We start from the raw sequence: 22,111 nt of genomic DNA, 5'->3' as shown, positions 1-22,111 counted from the left end.
CAAATTTCTGTGTTTTTTTTAACATTTGTTTATTTTTTTTAAATGTTTTGAAATATTTATAATTCTTGGCTTCATCAGGGCAAATCCGTGGTCCATTTTACTGTTTTTATCTTCTTTATATAGAATTATACTTAGATCTTGTTAGGCATCTAGTAAATATTTATTGAATAAATAAATGAATAAGATGTGCTACAGAATTTTTAAATGGCACAGTGTATAAATGATTTCCAGTTTGTTTTGAACTGTGATTAGAGACCATGATTTGTGAATATCAGTTATTTATTATTTATTTCTCTGAATTTTGTGAGACAACATTCATTCTTATCATTGTCCCATGCTTCATTTTTTTAAAGGGATATTCTCTAATTGTGAGGAGGATTTTATACCTATTATATTGAACATGCTAAGTTTTTTCCAGCCATCGAAATGCTGAATACCTTGTTTTATCTGTCAGTTACTAAAAGAAGTTTGTGGAAACACTGCTAGAATCATGGATCAATCATCTAATTCTTATAACTTTGTCAATTTTTATTTTAAGTATTTTGAGCTATAGTCATGTATACCCTGATTCAGAACTGTTACATTTCTAATGAATTGTTCCTTTTATCATTATATAAATTACTCCTTTCCTCATAATTATTTTGTTTTAAAGTCAGTGGCATCTTATATTTTAGCCAGATCAGTGTCATTTTGGGTTGTTTTTCTGCTACATCTTTTTCTGTTCTTTACTTCAGGGTTCCCCAGTGTCTTGTAGCATACAGCTAGGCTTTGAGGTGGTTCTTGCCAGAACTCAAAGTTCTGATTCTTCCTCTTGAGTACAGAATTCTGATCCAGATGAATGGATGTCCTTTACTTACTCTGTCATTTAGGAAGTAATTCATCAGTTAGGAAATGATGTTCACATAGAAAATTATAAATAAAGTCATAAAGTAAGGGCTTTTCTACAGTAAAGAGATAATACCAGTTATTTTCAAGTAGAAAATATATGTTTAGTATTATGTTATTATATGTTTATTATTATACATGTTTATTAAGTGGCCATTAAGCAGAGTCCTACATGTCAGAACCTGGTAGTCCAGTAAAAAATGCAAAACAATGAGTACTGTTATGCTGAAAATAAAAAAATTAATTAAAAAAAAAAGAATCTACATGGGGAGGAAGAAAAAAATGATATAGTAGACACAGGTTCTCAACCTACTCAGAATCTAAATTTCTTTATAAAATGGAAGTGCTTATTCTTTCTTTTCTTTTTCCTCTTCTTTCCAAAAACTTGTCTTCAAATTCAGCCAACATTTTCTGCCCCAGTGTATCAATGAACATATAATACATTTCCTCCATCATAGATTTTCAAATTTGGTTATATTTAATCTAGGTATTTGTCTTATACAGTTTTAATTAATTTTCAAACGATTTGTAACCATAGAAGTCTGAACTTCTTAATTATATTTAAAACTCCCCCCTTTGTGGTTCTTCCTGCTCTTTCTTTCCTATGTGTTGCTTGAACACATAACCAGCACTCAGCAACTATTGCCTTGAATTGAATGATTCACCATATGCTACAGACACTGCTGAGAACACCACTTAGAAGTGGTTCAAGATCATATCAATGATAGGGAAAAGCAGGGTGGTTTTTAAAGCAATAGTCATCTTACTTTAAACTGACAAAATTACTAACAAGTTTGGAAGAAAAGTTATTTATATAAAGCTTGTTTATTGGAGATATTTTAAATTAAGTTTCTGTTTCTCAGAGCATTTATGACATGAAATGTGGACATTTCTCCTTTGAAAAACTCACACATTGTCTTGTTTTTCTAGCATGAGTGACCTTGTTATGAAAGTTGATGCCCTTCTTTCCTCTTTGCCTAAATTTGCATCTCGCCATGATATCACATTTCTGAGAGAGAATCACAGGTAAGAACATAATAGTGTCTGCCTTTTTTCTGTCACTGTGTCCCATACTCAATTATGGTTTTCATTTGTATTTAAAGTACAGCAAAATTTAAAGTAGAATTAAGAATTGTTAGAGAAGATATGTGTTTGATGAGATTAGGAAAATAAATTCCAGTTAATTATATATTCTAGCAAATAAAGGATGATGTGTAAGAATCTGAAGCTTCAAGTAAATTCTATCTGGTATAATTTGTTTAATTATCTTTCTTGTTCAAGATCACTTGGGATTTTTGTAGTATCTTGGGATTATCATTATATATAAATAATATGTTTATATTCTCAGTGTATAGAAGATTCAATTACTAAAGAATTCTGATTAATAAAATGTAGACACGGGGGGCCTGTCTGGCTCAGTCAGAAGAGCAAGTGACTCTTGATCGCAGGATTATGAGTTCAAGTCCCACACTGGGTGTAGAGATTACTTAAATGAATCAATAAATAATAAAATGTAGACATGTACAAGAGTGTGTCCAAGATGTGTTCAGTGGAACACTACCCTGAGATACTGACACATGTATTCTGAGAGGAAAACTGTTCTGAGGTCAAGTAACTTTAGAGAACACTGCATTCTTGGGAGTAGGGAAAGATTTCCAGTATGCATCAGTTTATTAACAGTTATGAAATATGATCTACTTAAAGGTGAAAGAAAAATTCGTTTTTGGTTAATTAGCAGTTGTGGAACTTATTTATCCATGGAAAACTTTTTGGTTAAAAATTTATTATTTCGTGAAGATTAGATTTCCGAAAGCAGCCCTCCGAGAAATACTGTTTCGGGGTAATAAACTAGTGTGTAATTTCACTATATTACACAGTTCCTCTCAGATAGTCGAAATGAAATTCACCAAGCTCTGTCTACACACATACAATTTTCTGTGTCCCCAGAAAAGAACATTTTCTGTTGTTTTTAATTAAAGACCACACAGAATTGGGGAAAAGATAGACATCAAATAATTAAACTATAAGCATGCTTTATTATACGATCTTTTTTCTAATCACTGCTCCTATAAAACTCAATTGAGACAAATGGTTTAGCCCAGACTCACAGTAGCTGGCAGTTTCTTGTAAGCTGGCTGGTTTTATGGCAGATGCCGTCTCAGGTTGTCCACGTGTACCTCCAGCGGCGACACCGGCTTCAGCCGCAGGACGTCTGTCTTTAGAGAGGTCTTCACACACACGCAGGAGTAGACTCGGCGAAGATTACTTTCTAAAGAAAGTAGCACTGCTCGAAAGGAAGTTTTACTGTTCTCCAATAACTGAGATTCAGTACTTGTATTTTTAAACACATCTGCTGGAATTCTTAAGGATGATTTATTATTATTATTATTTTTTAATTTGACAGAGAGAGAGAGATCACAAGTAGGCAGAGAGTCAGGCAGAGAAAAAGAAAGAGGGAAGCAGGCTCCCCGCTGAGCAGAGAGCCCAATGCGGGGCTCAATCCCAGGACCCTGAGAATATGACCAAGCGGAAGACAAAGGCTTAACCCACTTAGCCACCCAGGCGCCCGAGGAATTCTTCTTATAAACTTCTTTGACTCCTGCATACCACGTGCTGAAATAATTTAACACAGATTGCTCAAAACTGTCATTGTAAACATTAGTCACTAGACTGTTCCATGATGCTATATTATACTTGGAAATTTTGATACATTTGGAACTTATGCCCATGTTAAATATCTGATACATTTGATCTTTTATAGTTTTATTGTTGATTGGTCTCGACTTTCTTTCTTTACCTGTCACATCTCTCAATGCATCTGCTGCTTTTAAGCATACTGCCTTATTTCCGAAGATGGAAGAGTATGATGTGACTTCGTGACAGTGGCCTGCAGTTCCCCCAATTTCTTCTGTTATCCCTGGGGCATTACTATAAATATAAATGGGCGTGTGGCCTGTATGTATTGGCGTGCCTCTGTTTATACAATATGCATCCTCATCTAATGCCTGCCTCCTGAAACTTGCAGAGTCCATCATTTGCCATTTTCTGAGCTTATGAGTGTGATTTAGGCATTCAGCCTTTTTTTCTATGTTTACCCAGGTTGATATGTTTATCTCGATCAGCATGGGTTGTTATGGTATAGTATGAGCTTTCTTATCCAAAACATCCAGTTTTTGAATCCGTTACCATATCCCTGGGACCTCTCATTGCTTCAATTTCTTAATCTATAAAATATAGTGTTGATTCCCACCCTACAGGGGTTTTATGAGACTCAGACCTACTGCCTTGAATATAATAGATAATTAATGCTTTGCAGCTGTTATGTGTATTATGTGTGTATTTGTTGGACAAATAAGGAAACTTGGAAATCAGAGAAGGAAGATTGGGCCTGAAAATTACACCACAAAATCAGCTCACATTAATCTGGGAGGAGACAGGTGAATACCCACCTTAAAAGTAGGACGCAGGCCAGCAAAACTTAGCCATAACCCAGTTGAAGGTATTAATGAAGGAAGAACGACTTTGTTGGATTTGATTGGTGTTGGAGTCCTAGGAAAAGTAGAGAGAAGCACATTAGCAACGCTGGGCTGTTGGGTCAGGGCTCAGCACCGCAGAGATGCTGCTGGGGGTGGGTGGGTGGGTGGGGGTGTGTGTGTGTGTGTGCGTGCGTGCGTGCGCACCCGTGTACGCGTGTGGGGGTATGCAGATGAAAACAGATTGATTTATAAAGGAATTGTTGAAGGGTTTGCCATTATACAGTTTTGGGAGCTGGCGAAGCAGCCCCTCTAAGGCTGTTGATACTAGAGCTTGGAGCTCCCAGGACAGGCAGGAAGGAAAGGGGGCTCTAGGGAGGGGTGGCCGGCCTTTGTGCCTGCCAAGACACACCCTAAATTTAACGGTGAGTTTTCCAGTGTACACAATTCACAGAGTTCACAAAAGAAAACAAATGAGTTGTCCAGGTGAAATATAACTGTTTTTAGAAGAGAGAGGACACAGAAATTTCTCTGAGAAATCTTCACAGAGGGAATACTACAGGAGGCATAGTGTTTTCAACATCTTTAAAATAGGTGGTTCGGCCTGTCTTTATACAGAAACTGATCATTTAATTCAGTAAAACAACTCTGCACGGAATGGATGGGATATTGACTGAGTAGCAGCTTCCCATTGCTGTGGCTGGTTTGAAATGTCCTTAGTTTCTCTCTAAGACTTGACAGACTGCATGTACCTCAGACTGCCCTTCATGTCTTTCTCTGACTTAAGCTTTTAATAGTTATTGACTATCTGCGTACTTGACGTTATTCTCCCTGGGCAATGGCATGAAGTGTAGCAATAGTTTCTTGACAAATTGAATACAAATCCATTGCCTTAAAAGGGTGGTATAGGTAGAGTTAGCATCTTTTTGTTGATATTGTGTGAGGAAAGAGACCTCCTACTTCCATTTTTAGCTGAGTCAATGCAGTACTCCTGATGGGCTCAGGAGTCTGCTCAGAAAATTGTCCTGAGTCTCCACCAGTGCACAGAGGCAGATGATGGGCGCAGTGGGGTTCTGATACATGCGACCTCACAGCACAGGCCATACCCAGAGTAAACAGATGCCTACTTTGGCCACCAGAGCATCTCATAAAGCATACAGAAGATGCCCAGTTTTGAATAATGCTGCAAGTATGGCAGTAATTTGTAAAATTTTCACCAGGAAAACTGAAGTCATTAACCATTGAGGATAGGCCCTTTAATTTTACAACATCTGATTTGTAACCCTTACGTCAAACGGTAGTCATGTAGCGGGATCTGTTGTCCGATTCTGTCACTCCTATTTTAACTAAATCAAATCATGTCAACTGCATATAAAATAAAATGTCTTCTGTTTCTTTCTCAGAGGACCCATATTTGAAGTGACTTTTACATTAGCTTTTTTTGCTGAGAAATTAACCCCCTCACTGCAAAAAGTCTAGATATTTATAGTCTTCCTGTACCAAAGATGACTAATGTCCCTGTAATTTTACAGGTATCCATTTTGATATGGAAATCTTTTTCCCTTGTAATATGTAAGATATTTAATTCATACATCTTGAAAAACTGGCTTCCTGTATTACAGTGTTAAAATAACAATTCAGTTGGAATATTCTGTACTTTTAGTCAAATATATACTTTTAACTTTGATTATAGTAAATATAGAGTTTATTATCTTCCATTGGCCTTTTCTATGCTTTCACTAGTTTTCCCAACATCAGTAAAGATTAGTGTATCCTCTAACTTAGAATTTAGTTCAGTGAAAGACACGAGGAAGAAGACTGAGGGGAGGAGGTCAGGAGAGGGTGAATGGGGTAAAACTAAGTCTGATAAATTTGAGCTTCCCCCGCCCCCCGAACTTTCCTGTTATATGTTGGGATTTTTTAGATACTAAGTTTAATAAAACTACTGAACAGTTATTTTATTCTCAAGTCTGAGAAAATACATTCAACTAACACAAAACTTACCTGGGCTTTATTTTTTAATATTGTATGACCGATGAGAACTTAAGAGGGGGGGGCTTAAAATTGGTTTTCACTTTAATACTATTGTTCTTTGAAGAGTTTTTAAAAATAACTCATTCATAGAATCTTACTTTAACTTTCTCTGATTCTTATTGACCACAAACAGTAGGCTTTTAAATTTGCGTTTTCCAGGGCGCCTGGATGGCTCAGTGGGTTAAAGCCTCTGCCTTCAGCTCAGGTAATGATCTCAAGGTCCTGGGATCAAGTCCTGCATCGGGCTCTCTGCTCGGTGGAGAGCCTGCTTTCCCCTCTCTGCCTACTTGTGATCTCTCTCTCTGTCAAATAAATAAATAAAATCTTTAAATAAATAAATAAATAAATAAATTTGCGTTTTCCAGAGTGGCTGCACCAGCTTGCCTTCCCACCGTGTAAGAGGGCTTCTTTGCATCCTTATCAATATCTGTTGTTTCCTATGCTGTTGATTTTAGCCATTCTGACAGGTGTGAGGTGGTATCTTATTGCAGTTTTGATTTGATTTGACATGCACACACACACAGAGGAATATTTTTCAGGCACCAGAAAGAATGAAATCTTGCCATTTGCAAAGATGTGATGTGGTTGGAGGTAGAGGGTGTTATGCTAAGTGAAATAAAGCACTCAGAGAAAGACAGATACTGTATGATTTCACTCATATGTGGAATTTAAGAAACAGATGAACATAGCATGGAGAAAAAAAAAAGAGGCAAATCAAGAAACAGACCAAATTATAGAGAACACACTGACAGTTTCCAGAGTGGAGATGGGTGGGGGTGGGTTAAATAGGTGATGGAACATTAAGGAAGGCGCTTGCTGTGATGAGCACTGGGTGTTGTATCAAAGTGTGGAATCACTCAGTTCTGTACCTGAAACTAGTAGTTGCATTGTTTGTTAACTAACTGGAATTAAAATAAAAGCTTGGAATTAAAAATAAATTTGCATTTTCATCTATGAAGTAATCAGGATTTTTTTAATCCAGTGAGAAAGAAAGCAACTAATAAGAATGCATATAGCTCAGGTGTGCCTGGCTGGCTCAGTGAAGCATGTGACTCTTGGTTTCAGGGTTGCATGTTCAAGCCCTATGTTGGGTGTAGAGATTACTTAGAAAAAAGGGTGGGAGGAGGCACACCTGGGTGGCTCAGTGGGTTAAGCCTCTGCCTTTGGCTCAGGTCATGATCTCAGGGTCCTGGGATCAAGCCAAGCATTGAGCTCTCTGCTCAACCGGGAACCTGCTTCCCTCTTCTCTCTCTCTGCCTACTTGTGATCTCTGTCTGTCAAACAAATAAATAAAATCTTTTTTTTTTTTAAGGAATGTCGATAGCTGAGATTAAGACTTATTAGATAATTAAATAAATTTAACTGATCATCTTTCATCTTATTTTCTGTTTTCCTAGCATTATAACGATAAATCCTGAAGAGAATGACATGTTCTTTGATGTCATTGCTATTGTTGATCCATTAACAAGAGAAGCACAGAAGATGGCCCAGTTATTGATTGTAAGATAATGTATTTTTATTGTATATTTTATATATCATTTTACTATATACTTTCATTTTGAAACCTATCATCTTTCAGGTCTGTTTTTAGATATTTGTGCTCTTAATGCTTTATTCCGTGCAGGTTTTAATTGACGTGTCATATTTCAATGTAGAAAATGAAATGGTAGAGCTATGCCAGGGGTGTTATGGCAGTCCCAAGGTTAGGTGTTGGTGTGGACTTAATTATTGTCTTCTGCCTCCCCTGAAAGTCTTATGCTGAAGCCCTAACCCCTATTGTGACCATATTTGGAAACAGGGCTTTTTGGAAGGTAAATAAGTTTCAATGAGGTTTTATGGCGTGGGCCCTAATCCAATAGGATTTATAGCCTCACAGAAGAGGAAGGGAGAGAGATCCCTTTCTCTCCTCACACACAGAAAGAAGAGTCACGTGAGTACACCACAACATGGCGCCTGCCTAATTCCCCTCTTCGTCCTGTCTCCAGTTCTGAAGAATGGCTTCTGGAGAAGCCAATGATCTAATAAGTAACGATAGCTGAACAGGTGAGTGAAGGCTGTGTTCAGGAAGTCTGGCCACAGGAACAGTGGCTTCAAGACTGGAGTTTATTTCTCTTCTCCCAGTCCAAGCCTGAGCCACCGGAGTAAGGCAGCTCCACAGCGCAAGGACGCAGGCGACTTTTGTCTGGTGGCTCAGTCATCCTCGGGAAGCTCCTCTTGTCTCATGATCTGAGATCACTCACCAGGCTCCTCCACGTCACCTCGGTGTTTCTGCGAGCAGGAAGGAGAGCACGAGGGCATATCCGTCTGGTTCCATGTCATGGGCCAGAACATAGCCAGTCAAGCAGCTGCACCTGGACACAAGGGGGGCCGGAAGCTGGGCATAAAGCTGAGTGAGCGTCCGTTCATTGAGAAAGCAGAGAGAAGGAACGCTGAGGGGAGCTAGCCGACTCTGAAAGGACATTATGTGCCTTTTCATTATACTGAAACCTTGTGATGTTCACATTGTGATGCAGCTTTCGGTGGGTAAATCATGAAAGCTCGTTATGGTGGAAATCTATATATTTTTTCTAGTGATGTTCAGAATCGTGGGGTACTCCCTATTTGAAATTACTCCATACTTTTTTTTAAAGACATAAAAAAACGTTCTCAGAAGTGGAAACCATTTGTCCTCTGACAGTTGGGCTCACTTTTGGAAACAGGCAGAAATAATTAGGCATTAAGTCGGCTGGACGATGTGAGGGATCAAGCTGCGTTATACGGGTGGACATGCTGGCGGAGTTTCAACCTGCAGTTTCTCTCAAATGAGTTTGCCCTACCAAGTCATGAGGACAACGGGATTATCAATAGCTCTTACAATTGTTTGGACAAATAATGTTGGGTAGTCTTTGCCATTCTACTGATTCAGTGTATACCCAGGGGCAAACAGTTCCATAGTCGGTTTACTTACCCCCGTTCTTTCTTTTACCATTTGTACACGTTCACATTTGAACTTCTGGAGACACACTATTCAGCTTATTCTTTAGAAAACAGCAATCAGTAATCATACCTGTAAGGAGTGGAGCTAGATCGATATATTACAGTGCACACATACCCCGTTCTACAGAGTCATTATTCAGAAAAAAACATTGCTTACCTCTGGAGTTTTTATGGAAGGATAGAATTTAAGAATAAGAACATGAGATTATACAGAAATATAAAATATGGGATTGAGGATGCCTGGGTGGCCCAGTTGGTTAAGCATCTTCCTTCAGCTCAGGTCATGATCCCGAGGTTCAGGGATCGGGTCCCACATCGGGCTCCCTGCTCAGTGGGGAGCCTGCTTCTCCCTCTGCCCCGCACGCTGCTTGTGCTCGCTCTCGCTTGCTCTCTCATTCAAATAAATCTTTAAAAATAATAACAATTTTAAAAATATGGGATTGGATCCCAGGTTACATGATTGAAAATAATAACATTCTTTCAGAGCACCTCAATACCTCACATTTATTATTTCTTACTATAAAGAAAATTTGTGGTATGAAACATAAATGAATTTATTGAAAGAACTGGATAGTGTCTCATTTAACACTTGGCAAAAATAGTGGCTTAGCAACCTCCATTGTAGCAGGTGTAAAGAATGGTAAAATGGGAATCAGTGCTCTTCAAGCCTTTGTTTGTTCTAATTCCTCCTCAAGTCTGCATCCTTTCTGTTCCATCCACCTGTTTTTTTCCCCTCTCTTTATACCTGTGTCCTTTGTTGTCTAATATCTTTCAAATCTGTGTTGACTTGCCTTCCTGGAGATAGAGACCACCAAAATTAATAATCCTCCTATGTCGTATGTCCCTGGGGAAACAAAAAGAGAGCCTTTCATCCGTATGTAGCCAGGAACTTCCTACATCTCTACCGTGTGGTTGGAATTCCAAATGGACTCGCCATTGTTGCTGGGAGACCGTCACTCTGAGACCGTCACTCTGCACATCATGCCTCTAGCAAGTACTTCACTTGTCCTGTAATGCTAAAGAAATTTGGAAATGTGGGTATCATGAAAGAAAGTCACATCAGGCAAAGGGAGGCAGTGTAACCCTTGAGCCATGAAATTAGCTGTTTGGATTCAAATCTGACCTCTGCTATGACTTGCTGTGTGATCTTGGGCAAATTACCACATCTCTCTGTGTCTCAGCTGGAAAGGTAGCAACCTGTGAAGGCTGTCGTGCGGACCACATGAGATAATGAATCTCAGGTGCGAATGCAGTGCCTAGTGCATAGTAAATGCCTAAGAAATGTTAGGAAAAAGATTACTTAATATCAAATATGGGATTTTTTTTTTTTCAAACAGGTACTTGGCAAGATTATCAACATGAAGATAAAATTGTTCATGAACTGTAGGGGTAAGCTTTCAGAAGCCCCTTTAAAGAGGTGAGTGTAAGCGAATATCATTTCATTTCAAAAGCTTTGCAAATGCTAAGACTAAATAAATAAAGGACCGTAATTACTGGGTCTGGTTTTTTTCTTCATAAGATGCTTAATTGAAATAGACCGGAAGATCAAAGATAATTTATTAACCTTAACTGACATAAAATTAAAATAACCTAAGCAGTAAAATTGATCCAGTCTAATTGCAGAATTTATAAGGACTTATGTTTGTCGGTGGGTATTTTTGGAAATGTGATCTAGGAATACCTATTTGGAAATATACAAGAGGAAAATAAAGTTGAATCAAACCATTTTTGATTTAGCTGTAATTTCCTTTTTTTGTTTGTAAAGATTTTATTTATTTGGGAGAGCTGGGCATGGGCAGAGGGAGGAGCAGCCAGAAGGAGTAGAAGGAGCAGACTCCTGTGTTGAGCAGGGAGCCCAATGCAGGCCTCAGGCCCAGCATCCTGGGAACATGACCTGAGCCGAATGCAGATGCTTAACCGACTGAGCCCTCCAGGTGTCCCTGCTTAGCTATATTTTCAATACTTCAGAGCTGAATTATCAAATTGATCTTTAGGATTATTTGGAAGTATTGGTATGTAAATAGTCTAGAACACTCTTTCATTAATATAGAAAATGCTTATTATAAGCCGACATTCCACATTGATACTGTACTGTTGAAATAACATTGTCTCTCAACTAGGGACAGAAATGGACCTTTCCTCCTCTTTCAGGATCAGAATCACTATCATTTTGGGCCACTCTTATTGAGAGGGATATACAGTATCCTTCAGGTGTCATGGGGCAGAAAAAAGGCTTGTTAATGTGCTTTTCTTTGTATAACGTAATTATGTAGCTCTGAAAGAATATATGCAAACACAAGACAAGAAAGTTGCATTCACCTAATCCCTTGTTTACTTATTAAATTGTATTTGTTATAATTAGTAAACATAGCAGAGATTATTGCCTTGAGCAGATATTTTAAGCATGGCAAATATTTTTAATATTTGGAAAGTAATAAAATGAGAAATGTAAAGAATTTAGATGAAAGTATAGGGTAACATTCATTCCTTTCCTGAGACTCCTGTCCTCATACCTTATTCACATTGTTCTCTGACTTCTCATTTATCTCTTGTATTTGAAATTATATCATGTCCCAAATCCAAACAAAAGCTGTCATCTTATTTTGGCCACTAACTGAGAAGTCGGTTAGCTCTGTGAGTAGAGAAGTTTTAGTCATACAAGTAGAGATCTCCATAGTATCTCTATAAAGCTTTGGGTTATATAATAAAGAGTAAGAATATTGAACATAAGCAAGCGCAGTCTGTTAGGAGGGAAAGAATTTGACCTCTCTAAGGTGGTGTGACCCGTAAGGCTTCGAGTGGTTAATGAGGCTGCACAGCACAAAATCTGTGAAACGGGTTTGGAACTGTGAGCTCAGAGGAGCATTACTGGCTCAGTAGCATCTGTCAAGCAAACAAGATAACACATTGGTCCCGAGCCCTTTACTTTTTCTTTTCTCTTTCTAAATGTTTCTTTTTTGTTCCATTTTATTTTATTTTTTTCAGTGTTCCAGAATTCATTGTTTATGCACCACACCCAGTGCTCCATGCAATCCGTGCCCTCCTTAATACCCACCACCAGGCTCACCCATGCCCCCACCCCCCTCCCTTGAGCCCATGCTTTCCCACGTGTTCTGGAGCCTGCCTTTATCACATAGCCCCTCTGCTCCGTATCTTTAACCTCTCTGCCAGCCCTTTCCTTCCTGAGAGTTTACTCAATTTAAAAAGAGAAATAAACTGCCCTTTTCATTTCCTCTCCCCTGGAGCCCTGACTACTTCTCCTCTTTTGCATTCTTTCTCTTCTCAGATTCTTCGAAGATTACTCACATGCGCGCGCGCGCACACACACACACACACACACACACACTGCTCCCCGCTTCACCGTACCTCCCCTCTGCAGCTTGCCTTTAACTTCCTCTCTGCTGCCGGACTGTTTTTACTAAGTCAGAGACTTGGCTATTGGCAACAGCCTACTCAGTGACATTTCCGCTGCACTGGGCCATCCCAAGAACTTGTTTCTTCCATGCGTTCTCTATCCCGTGTTTCTTTCACTCCACCTGACTGCATTCGGCAGCTTCGGACACAGCTGCAGTGATCATGGTCTCCTGGGGTTCATCCGCTCTGTGGCTTCTCCTTGAACTTGGGCTGCTCCTAGTGATTCGCTTCTCATGGAAAGCTTGTTCTGGAAAGTTTCTTGAGCAAGTAGGTCATCAAAGACTGCAGCTTGTGGGTTGCTGGCATTCTCCATGTCTTGCTCTCCCATGCTTCTCTGACCCAGCGAGATGGGGGGCCCCGAGGGCAGTCTGCAGCAAGCCACCCGTGACCAGCCCTGGAGGGGAGCCACATAGGCCTGGAAGTGGGTTCCCTCCCAGCCCAGCCCGGAGCTAACTACAACGCAGCCGACTCCTTGACTGCTGTCTCCAAATAGCAGAAGTCACGCTTCTTAATAACAGAGCTAATTCCTAACTAGGGGATAAGGACAAAATACACTAGAGCTCTGTTAATAAGCCACTGTCTTCAACTCAGGCCTGTCTGTTTTTAACTGAACTTTTACCAGAATTCTAATTTGCTTGAATTTAATTGCTTTCTGGTTATCATTTCTCTTCCTATGATTAGTGCTGCTAAGATCCAATAAAACGGCTGGAAAATGAACCATGCTCAAATCTGAAGAAGGATTAGTGAGCAAATACAGATCAGAAACTAGCAGAACCAAGCTGAGTCAGTATATGTTAATCTGATCATGTGCGTTAAGAAACAATCAGCAAGGGCGTATATAATCTTAGGGAATTGTCTGCCGTTTCCAGGCACTAACTCTTCTGCAGTATACTGTGTTTTAGTTTTTTTTAAACTTCAGACTTTTGGTCATGTTTTGAAGCCATTTTCAATTTTGAAATATTTTAAACAGAAGAAATCTGAATTTTGGTCACCGTACATATTTTTATTTATGTTCTTTCGACAGCTTCTATCGTTTTGTTCTGGAGCCAGAGCCGGTGTTGGTGGCTGATGGCATTACTGGACCCGTGGCGACATTCTTGGATATCCCTGAAGCCCCCCTTCTCACCCTCAACATGATTACTCCCGAAGGCTGGTTGGTTGAAACAGTACACAGCAACTGTGACCTTGACAACATTCATCTCAAGGATGTAAGTGGTCTTGTCGTGTTCTGTCAGGAGAGAGGAAGGGGGTCAATTCTTAGCCCCTGCCCACAGAGAGCGCATGGCCATGCTGCGGCTGCTCCCAGAATTGTCTTCCTTATGGCTCTAGGCCCTGATCTGGTCTTCCCTTTGATTTTTGAGTTTCCCTAACTTCCAAATCCAGCCTGTCGAATTTCCCAGGTTCCTAGATGCTCTCGCCGGCTTTGTGGCTGTGGCCCCCAGGTTCTCGGGCGTTCCTCTAAGATGGACAATGTAGAGAATACAGAGCTGAAACACAGCCGCTTAGGACAATGTAGAGAATACAGAGCCTGAAACACAGCAGCTTAGGACAACTCCTGTTTTGCCCTGAAATTTGGTTTTTAACTCTGAAAAGAGGAGTTGCATCTCAAGCTCTGTTCTGCGCCCCAGCTCATGGCCAGAGGAAGTAGCGCAACCAAGTGGAAGGCTGGGAACAATGCTCCCTCAAAGCTGCAGGCTTCGTGTGCTGCTCCCCAACCCTCTGCTCTCCCTACCCGCCCTCTACCCCACTGCACTTCATCCCCACCCCCACTCCCCTTCACCTCTACCTGCCCCGCCCCTACCCCATCTCCCTCCATCCCTACCCCTCCCTCCACCCTACTCCCTTCCATCACTTTCCTCCCTCCATCTCCATCCCCGCCTGATGATCCTCTGCCAAGAAGTGAGAGGCCTTCTCTACCCTGCCTGTCGCATTCGGCCCACCGCCCTAAAAGGGGGAGGAGGCTGTTTTAAAATGCGAGTCTTGGGGCACCTGGATGGCTCAGTGGGTTAAAGCCTCTGCCTTCGGCTCAGGTCATGATCCCAGGGTCCTGGGATTGAGCCTGGCATCAGGCTCTCTGCTCGGCAGGGAGCCTGCTTCTCCCTCTCTCTCTCTCTCTGCCTGCCTCTCTGCCTACTTGTGATCTCTGTCAAATAAATAAATAAAATCTTTAAAAGCTTCACACCCACTGTGGGGTACATTTCCCTTTTTTCTCACTTGTAATATTCTCACATTCTGAGACTGTCCCACATGAATGTTTCCATTCATGCATGATGCTGTGAGCGCTGGCGACACAGGTCAGTGAAGTATATGAAGCTCGTTACTAGGCTAGTGAGAGTTCAACAGCTGATTCAGAACCCGACTAAAGTTGAAACAAGCGCTGTTGTCAAAGAAGGTACTTCTTTCTTGTTCTTAAGAACTGGACTTATTTATAAGTCTTAACATTATTTCTGTGGTAATTGCAAAGAAAAGCAACTATACAGTATAGAATATTTTCAAATACTTTATATCCTAAACACATTTAAAAAGTGTCGGAAGCCCATAATGAAATAAGATAGATAGCATTACTGTCTTACCTGCTCAACAAAATTACCAAATTATGTAAAAATCACTTACCATTTGATTTATTCTCATATCTGCTTGTGTTTTTCCTATGAAGTAGAGAAAAGGTGTTATCCCTAAAATATTCTAACATTTGCAGTAGAGGAAAATTTGGAAACAGTTGGAATGCCCAGCCATTTAAAACGGTGTTTGTAGAGACAGGGACATGTTCATAGAAAGCTGTATTTAATGAAAAAGTAGGTTACACTTTCTTAGAAAAATATTTATGGAAAAGAGAAAAAGAAGTCAGTGCGTTGATTGTACAGCAATGTTTAGTCTAAGTGATTGCTCTTTGTCCCCTTTTCCACATTTTTTATTTGCAAATTTTTTTGATGAGCATGTGCTATTTTGAGTGCAAACATTTTTTTTTTTTTAATTACAAGAGAGGTGATGGATGATGATAAGTTGGCTTTTTTGCCAGATTGGAAGGGGCTCTAGGGTGACAGCCAATGAGCCAATGAAGCAGGTTCTCTGAGGAATTTCCCATCTCACTCTGCCTTGAAGAGATCTTCAAATACTAGAACTCCATGAGCTCTTCCTGCCTGTGATTCTGGGGCACAGATCATGAGACTGGCGTAGAGCTGATGTCACAGGAAAGGAAAAAACAAACAAACAAACAAAAAAACTTATCATGAGTTTTGGTCTTTAAGAAATTGATTCAACTATTAAGTCACCCATGTAAAAGACTAGATGTTGCCCCTACAATACATTGGCCTATCTTAAAATAGTTCCATTTATTGATTACAAAATTCGAATTATGAGAGTTACTAATACCAAAAACATGACCTGTCTTCCCATAGATTGAGAGAACTGTTACAGCAGAATATGAACTAGAGTATCTACTACTGGAAGGACATTGCTTCGATACAATGACAGAACAACCTCCTCGGGGCCTGCAGTTTACACTTGGCACAAAAAATAAACCTGTTGTGGTTGATACAATAGTGATGGCCAATCTCGTAAGTATTATAAATACTTAATCGATTATATTTAATTACATGTTTTGGTGAAATCCTCTTAAGTTCTCCTGATAATAAGATGAAATCGATCTCATCCTACTATTGCTGAACAGCTCCCGGAAAACAAAATTGAATCCTTAAATAAGGTAATAAAAATGGAGGGAATCATACTTTCATGATATTGGCAAATCTCCTTTTTGGAATTCATGTATAGAATTTATTCACTCCAGTTAGTTAACATTCTCTTGAGTCGTTCATGTAGAATCATTTTTGAACAATAGGATGTTTTAGTCCTGTAACTGTCATCATATTTTTCTCATTCTGAAAGGGATATTTTCAATTAAAAGCAAACCCAGGTGCTTGGATACTGAAATTACGTGAAGGGAAGTCTGAAGATATTTATCAAATAGTTGGGTGAGTGATATAAACCACTTCAAAATTTTTCATGTGTAAATTAAGTTTTTAATGTTTTGGTTAAGAAATGAGAGCCAGGGTGGTTTATTTCTCCTCTCCAAAAATTTAAATTATTTTTTCTATTTAGAATTTCCAGAAAAATAACTATGTGTCCTTTTTAAAAAATAATAATAATACTTCCTGAGATGTAGTGAATCCTTTCATTTTGGTAAGTGGCTTTTACTGAGATACGATCTTCTCTCACATCTCATTGACTATGTAAAATTATTTGAATTCTCCCCTTTTTTCAAGCAGTAATTCTAAGTGAAGTCCTTGTCCTCTGCTTGCTTGATTAGCTTATTCTCTTCATTTAAGCTGCTGACTGTACTTCTGTGTGCAATGAGTTTTAGTTGCTTAGCTTTACTTAGAAAGATCAGATAGTGCAGTTGGGAAGATCCAAACTACCTGGTCTGTTGGGATCTAGGATAATAACTGTACCCTCCTCAAAGGGTGATTGTGTGGGTCAAATGAGCCAACATCTCTAAAGTGCTTGAAATGATGCCTGAAATAGAGTAAGAGTCTACCTCGCCACTACCTCTACCATCTGGTTGGATGGAAGGAGTTTGCTTTAGATCTTGTGTGGGTGTAGCTACAATGTGTGTGACCAGGCCCTACCCTGCTTTCACTGGACAGTGGATTCAATGGCTTAAGTTGCTGATGTCCTTGAGCAACATTTATGACTAGAAGCTCTTGAACAGTTTAAGAAATTTGCCATTTCTAGTACATAAGTTGGAACCCTTTCCATTTCCTAGTGGTAATTGGTGGGTGTGGCTGTGCCTTCTACTTTGGTTTAACCGCTTCATCTGGGGAATTGGGAGAAAGAGGGAGTCAAAGGTATATATTAGTCAGCATAGTCCTATAACCCCTCTGATCTTCATTTTAGGAAAGTGTTCAGTGTGTGTGTTATGAATCTGACTAAACTCAAAGTACCTACTAATTTGACCTCTGATTGCATTCCCTCTTTGACAAAATTCAACTTTATTGTAAATGTTTTTAACAGTATTTTATGTATTTTTTACATAGAATGGTATCAAAAATTATTGGTCAGAGCTGTCATATTTGATTTATTTATGCAGTTTTGAAATTTAGACAATGAAATACATTATAATATAAAATATAAATATTCAAGTGTTGCTGGTGACCTTTAGACTCATTTTCGGTCTTACAGATTTAACAATACACTTCAAATTTTGGTGTTTGAAAATGACTGGTGAATATGGAAAAGTTGTTGGACAGTATAGAATTCCTTGAATTATGATATATAACAACTTATTTTAAAGTCTCAAAAGCATTTCATATTTTAATTACTGTAGTATATCAAAGACATGATAGATTTGACTTTTGTAATAATCTTGGTATATAGCAGCAAAGATAAACATAAATTGGGGTTGCTCAGTGGTTAGGCAATATTCAATTTCATGAATTACTTTTATACAATTTTAATTGGTATTAGGTTAAAACTGGGTAATTTTGAAAATTGTGTGTTATAGTATATCTTAATAACAGAAAACAGCAAATACATAAACACAGTGATGTTACGTTTATGCTTTTCGCAAAATGAATTTATTGTTATTTATACCATCATAATTACATGTCTTTTCTGGAGTTGATTGTGGACATCTACATGTTTTTCTGCTTTTAGGCATGAAGGAACTGACTCTGAGCCAGACCAGGGAGATGTCATTGTTGTGATAAACAGCTTCAAGAGCAAAATACTGGAAGTACAAGTGTGTGAGGCAGAAGCTCTTGCTATTTTGTTCTTAGTATTAAGAATTATCTTTTTTTACTCTTAATTGATTAATATTATTTTACAACTAATTTTGCAATTTTACTACCCAAAAATTTATACTGGAACTCTGACATGAAAGGAAGAAGAAGATTAAGTTCATGAAGGGAAGGCAGAGAGTTTGAAGATAGAAGAAAAGGAACAAATTTTTCTAACTTAGGATGTGTCTGTTAGATCTACTGTATCCATAGCCAGGTAGTGTTACAAATTAGGCTCTAGAGATGAGATCAGGAACACAGGTTGAAAAGTTAGCCCTGAAATGAAAAAGTGATGGTAAGTGATGTTTTTGAAACGTCTTAAAAGCAATGACAAAACCGTTAACAAAATAATAAGGATAACAAGGAAATACAAAACCAAAATAAAAGGAAAATAAGAGCCTAGTGAAGTAAGCAAGCACAGAAGCCTCTCTTGTCCTGAGAACATTTGTCCATCCTGGTACACCTGAACTATCATTTGATTTAATTTTCAGGGTGATGGGGACAGAAAGTAAAACCCTGGACCCATATAAAGTGGGTAATCTGTTAGAAGACCCTCTCAGCAATAAGCTGGCTATAGCTTCAGGGTAAAGATGAACCCTCGTAAATTATTCCCAGTCTTTTGGCCCAAATTGGTTTTGTGCAAGTATCCAGGAAACCCCTGAGCCTTGAATTTGCATTAGACTAGTTCCAGATTGATGAGGTTGTGCAGGCGTTTGGCAGAAACATCTGTATATCTCTGGAATAAGATTCTATCCAAATACATCAAGAAAACCAACAGAAACAACAGAAAGCAGACACATATACACACTCTCTGTATTAGAATTACTGACACTGAAACAACTGTGCTTACAATATTTAAAGAAATAAAAGACAAGCTTGAAAACAATTGCAGGGAACAGAAAACTATAAAAAGTGCATATCTGATTTTTTTAAAGTAGAACTTCTGAAACTGAGTGATACAGTAACCCAAATTAAAAATTCAGTGGATGACTTTTACATGTCTAAAGAGAGAATTAGTGAATTGGAAGATAGTATTCCTAATGCAACAGGGACATTAAAAAAGAGGGTAATGCAGCAGAGACCATAAGAGGCATAGAAAGTAGAGTGAGAAATTAAAGATTTGGTATTTGCACTTAACCTGCCTCCACCACTTTCTAGCTGCATGACCTTGGACAGATTGCTTAGCTCCTTTCTGTCTCATTTTCCTCATCGATAAATTGTTGTTAATACTGGAACCTACCTTACCTGTCTGTTACAAGGATAAGATAGTTCAGTTTGTAAAGTGCTTTGTGAGTATTGAATAAATAAAATAATTTTAAATGGAGTTCCGGACAAAGATGGAAGAGGATGAGGTAAATGTGACATTGTGTGTCAACTATACTCACATTAAAAAAAAAGAGGTACGTTTAATATTTGAAGAAATAATGACTGAGAGTTTTCATGAATTGATGAAAGATACCAGTTTACATATTCAAGAGGTCCAGTCATTAATGAGCAAGATAATTAAAAGAAAATTCACACCTATATTCTGATGAAACTGCAGAAAACCAAAGGAAAGAGAAATCTTTAGAGTAATCAGAAGGAAAAGGAAACATTACCTTCAAAGAGCTATAGTCTGATCATTGATTTCTCAGCAAGAATGAAAGCCAGAAGGTTCTGGAATGATATTTAAAAACACTGAATGAAAAAAGGAATGCCAGCCTGGAATAATTTACTCTGAAAAGATATCTTTCAAGAGGAAACATCAAATATTTTCAGACAAATGAAAAAAACTGAATTTGTCACTGGCACACTTATACCAAAGGAGAAGTGCTTCAGACAGAAAATAAAATTATCTCAGAGGAAACGTTTGTGTTTTAAAAGAATGAAGAGAGAAGAAAATGGTAAATGTGTGGATAATTCTATGAACAGTGAATATTAAAACAATTGTAAGTTCTTGGGAGGATTTTAAAAATAAATGACATTAAAAAATATAACAATAACATTTAAGCTGTAAGATAAACACTATTGTTTTCAATCACATGTGAAATCTTATACTGACCAGAGCAAGGGTAATGATTACTTTTAGACTTAAAGACAAATATAAATTTAACTTCTAAGATAACCAATAAAAGCATAGAAACAAAGTATTAATGCCATAATGAAGAAAAATGGAATAAAATAATGTAAATGGAATAAGAAAAAAGAAAGCAGAATATATGGGATATAAAGGAAGCACAAAATAATAAGTTAGAATTTCACTCAATTACATTAAATATGAATGGACTAAATGTTCTAATTAAAAGACAAAGATTGTCCTAATGGGTTTTTGTCTTTTTAATTATAGCTATATGTTGTTTGCAGAAAGAACACCTAATACATAAGAATACAACTTTAGTGTGAAGATGAAAATAAAACTCAGAAGTATTCTAGGCCAGTACTAAGCTAAAGAAAATTTGCATAGCTAAATAATACCAGAGATATTACACAAGACAAATAACATTACTAAAGATAAAGTCATTTTACATATATGAGGCAGAAATAGAATTTCAAAGAGAAATTTAAAATTTTCTATCATGCTGGGATATTTTTTTAAAGACTTTTTGTTTATTTGAGAGGGAACACATGTGCAAGAGTTGGGGGGAAGGCCAGAGAGAGAGAATCTCAAGCAGACTCCCCACTGAGCATGGAGCCTGATGCAGGGCTCAGTCTCTGAGATTATAACCTGAGCTGAAATCAAGAGACGCTTAACCAACTGAGCCACCCAGGTGCCCCTGGGATATTTTTAACACCCATCTCTCAGTACCTGATATGACAAGCTAACCAAAAAATCAAGAGATAGAGAAGATGTGAACAGATTAAAAATTCTGATCTAGACACATTTAGAACACAACACACACTAACACCAAATGAGCAGTCTTTCAAATACACAGAAAATGTTGATTAAAAATTAACTTTACATTTGGTTGAAAGTTTCAGTAACTTTCAGAAGAATGAAATCGTACGGAGTATATTCTCTATCTACAGTGCAGTAAGGTATAAATAATTTCCAAGGATAACTAGGAAATACTATGTGGTTGTAGTTTCTAAGATCCAATAACGATAGGCTAACAAAGCTCACACCTTACATATTGGCCAGGTTCTAAACTACTGTATCACCAAATTTTACCTTGCATCCCACATCATACCCTGTTCGTAATCATCTCTGTTCTTTATCCTGTGATCAGTTATACATGTTGCTTACATTTATCTTTGATTCTCTTTCTCCTGTATTGACCTTGATTTTCTTTCTCAATAGTAACACAGTCTCTCCTTGAATACATTTCCTTGTGGCCATATCAGATGAAAAACTCCATGAAACCCAGACCAACTACTTCAGATACTAACTCAGCCCACACCCTGGAGGAACAGTATTCCAGGTAGTTTTATCCTAGTCCTATAAACAGGAGAGAAATACCATTTCTGCCAGGCTAGGAGCACAAAAGAACATTCCATCTTTGAGCTATTTTGACGATTGAAAAGCTGCTTAAGTTCTCTTGAACTGAATTTTTTCACTCTGTGTATTGGTTTTAATTT

The 22,111-nt window shown here is 38.2% G+C and overlaps 1 protein-coding gene across 5 annotated transcripts in view; it reads left to right on the top strand.

Annotated features, from left to right (window-relative positions):
- UGGT2 (UDP-glucose glycoprotein glucosyltransferase 2) overlaps window positions 1–22,111 on the top strand; it is a 197,136-nt gene that overhangs the window by 137,684 nt on the left and 37,341 nt on the right. For all 5 annotated transcript variants that reach the window (XM_045978339.1, XM_045978338.1, XM_045978337.1 and 2 more), the window contains exons 24-30: window positions 1,816–1,911; window positions 7,790–7,892; window positions 10,706–10,785; window positions 13,807–13,990; window positions 16,181–16,339; window positions 16,668–16,753; window positions 18,435–18,519. In XM_045978339.1, the coding sequence (XP_045834295.1) occupies window positions 1,816–1,911; window positions 7,790–7,892; window positions 10,706–10,785; window positions 13,807–13,990; window positions 16,181–16,339; window positions 16,668–16,753; window positions 18,435–18,519 (793 nt within the window). The remainder of the gene's footprint in view (window positions 1–1,815; window positions 1,912–7,789; window positions 7,893–10,705; window positions 10,786–13,806; window positions 13,991–16,180; window positions 16,340–16,667; window positions 16,754–18,434; window positions 18,520–22,111) is intronic.

The sequence above is a fragment of the Meles meles genome, chromosome 14 (assembly GCF_922984935.1).
Source record: "Meles meles chromosome 14, mMelMel3.1 paternal haplotype, whole genome shotgun sequence".
NCBI classification, from domain to species: Eukaryota; Metazoa; Chordata; class Mammalia; order Carnivora; family Mustelidae; genus Meles; species Meles meles.
The sequence above is the reverse complement of the archived record's forward strand: the minus strand, read 5'-3'. Positions and strand labels throughout refer to the sequence as shown.